The sequence below is a fragment of the Fonticula alba genome, assembly GCF_000388065.1.
Source record: "Fonticula alba strain ATCC 38817 unplaced genomic scaffold supercont2.1, whole genome shotgun sequence".
In the NCBI taxonomy this organism is placed as follows: Eukaryota; order Rotosphaerida; family Fonticulaceae; genus Fonticula; species Fonticula alba.
The window spans coordinates 2,362,635-2,364,601 of record NW_009242971.1 but is presented as its reverse complement, the minus strand read 5'-3'; the positions used below and the strand labels follow the sequence as shown (position 1 = coordinate 2,364,601).

At 69.4% G+C, this 1,967-nt stretch overlaps 1 protein-coding gene across 1 annotated transcript in view; it reads left to right on the top strand.

Annotated features, from left to right (window-relative positions):
* Window positions 1-792: 792 nt before the first annotated feature.
* The window catches only part of H696_00520 (hypothetical protein), a 2,339-nt gene continuing 1,164 nt past the window's right edge, over window positions 793-1,967 (top strand). The window contains exons 1-2 of the mRNA XM_009494393.1: window positions 793-1,206; window positions 1,437-1,722. Of these exons, the coding sequence (XP_009492668.1) occupies window positions 967-1,206; window positions 1,437-1,722 (526 nt within the window). The 5' untranslated portion in view covers window positions 793-966. The remainder of the gene's footprint in view (window positions 1,207-1,436; window positions 1,723-1,967) is intronic.

The following is a 1,967-nucleotide window of genomic DNA, read 5'->3' as shown; positions in this document are numbered from 1 at the left end:
GATATGGGGGCCAGATCGCGGAGGACCAGCGCCCTGAGAGGGGAGGCGTTGACAAGTGTCCGAAGGGGGAAGGGGGGGAGGAGGGCGGGGATGACCGGCCGAGCTCACGCTGGCCGGGCAGAGCTGCGGCCCGCCTTTTGCCCCGAGTGCACAACGCCCGGCCAACGGACACGGGCCGGCGGGCGAGGGGATCTGCGCGATCAACAGAGACGCAAAAAAAAAAAAAGCCCCCCATCGGCGGGATGGGTTGGGCCGGTGTGACTTTGCCTCCGGAACCCGACCAGCGCCGATTGCGCCGTTCGCCCGGCGCCCGAGGTCAGGTTGGCCAGTGCGGCCGGCTGGTCCTGGTTTCTTGCGCGCTCCTCGCGCGCGTGCATGTCCCCGCCCGCCGGGCGCAGTTGGCAGGTGGGGATGCCATTTCCCCCAGCGGTCTGGCCAGGACGCCAGGCGGGCGGGCAGGCGGGCAGGCGGGCGGGGGGGGGAGCGAGGGCTCCGGGCAGGGACAATAACATGGCGCTCCCGAGAGAATGCATCCGCATCTACGGGCTCACCAGGGCACACGGGAGACACAGCACAGACATACGCGCTTGCGCTTGTGCACGGCGCAGGGATGGGGGGGGGGGGGGGGGGCCCCACAGCCGACGGGCTGACTGGCATGGGCCCGGTGGCCGAACTGCGGATGGCGGGAATGCCAGCGTATTTTTGACTGACCTGTGTGATATTGGCCCACATATGTGTGGCCTTGTGGCGCCCTGCTGTGTCGCCCCCCGGGGGACCGGGGCCGAGATCCATCCTGCACCGATTGCCCGGCTCCCTCCTCCTCCCGCTGGCGGCTGTGTCTCCATCCGTCCCCTGCCTCCCCTCTCGCCTGCCGCCCCCCATCCCCCGGCGCCCTCCTCCCCGCCCGTGTCGTCGCAGCGACCACTCCCCTTCGCTTCCTCCCTCTTCCCCTTCCCCTAGCCGCCAATGGATCTCCCAAGCCCGCCGCCAGCCCTGATTGCCTCGACCGCTGTGGCGGTGGTCGCCAGTCTGACTTCGGTCTTCCTCATGCTGCGCCTGCGGTCGCTTTCCTCCGAGCCGTCGGCCCCGAAGATCGAGCCTCACGACGAGGAGCTGGCCGTGCAGCTGGAGCAGGCCATCCAGGCCAAGGAGAAGGCCGAGCAGCTGCGCCGCGAGGAGCGAACTGGCCGCATCAAGGCCGAGCAGGTGCGTCGTCGAGCCGCCGGGCTCGGCCGCCGTGCCAGGCTCGGCCACCGTGCCGGGCTCGGCCGCCATTCTGGCTTCCCCGCTCTCCCCCCTCGCCCACGCCCTCGCGCGCGCTCTCTCTCTCTCTCTCTCTCTTTCCCCCATGCCACTTGCACTCCTACTCATGCTTGCACGCTCGTGCGCCTCCTCGCGTCCTCTCCCCCCCCCCTCCTATCGCTGCTTCACCCCAGGCCCTCCGGTCGCTGCAGTCGGTGTCCAAGCTCCAGGGCTCCTCGGCTGACGCCGACGCCTCGGCCAGCGACACCGGCGCCGTCACGCTGGCCCCGGTGGAGGGTGCCGCCGGGACCCGGCCCCCGACGGACATGCTCTTGCGGCCGATCGGCCATCTGCACTCGGTGTTCAAGACGCGCAATGGCACCCCCCGGCAGGGGCTGGTGGTGACCCGGGCCCGGGCCACCTTGCGTCTGGACAAGTCCCTGAAGCTGGACGGCCGCTATGCCTTCGATGGGATTGAGCGTATGTGGCGTGCCTTTTCGGTGGCAGGGACAGGCGAGGGTTGCTCCCTCCTCTTTTGTTTTCCTTTCTCTTTTTCCGCCTGCTGCTGCCGGGGGGGGGGGGGGGGGGGTTTTTTTTTTTTTTCCGGGGGGGGGGGGTTTTTTTTTTCTTTTTCCTTTTTTTTCCCCCCCCGCCCCCACCCCCCCCCTTTTTCCCCCCCCCCCTCCCCCCCCCCCCCCCCCCCCCCCCCTCACACACACACACAC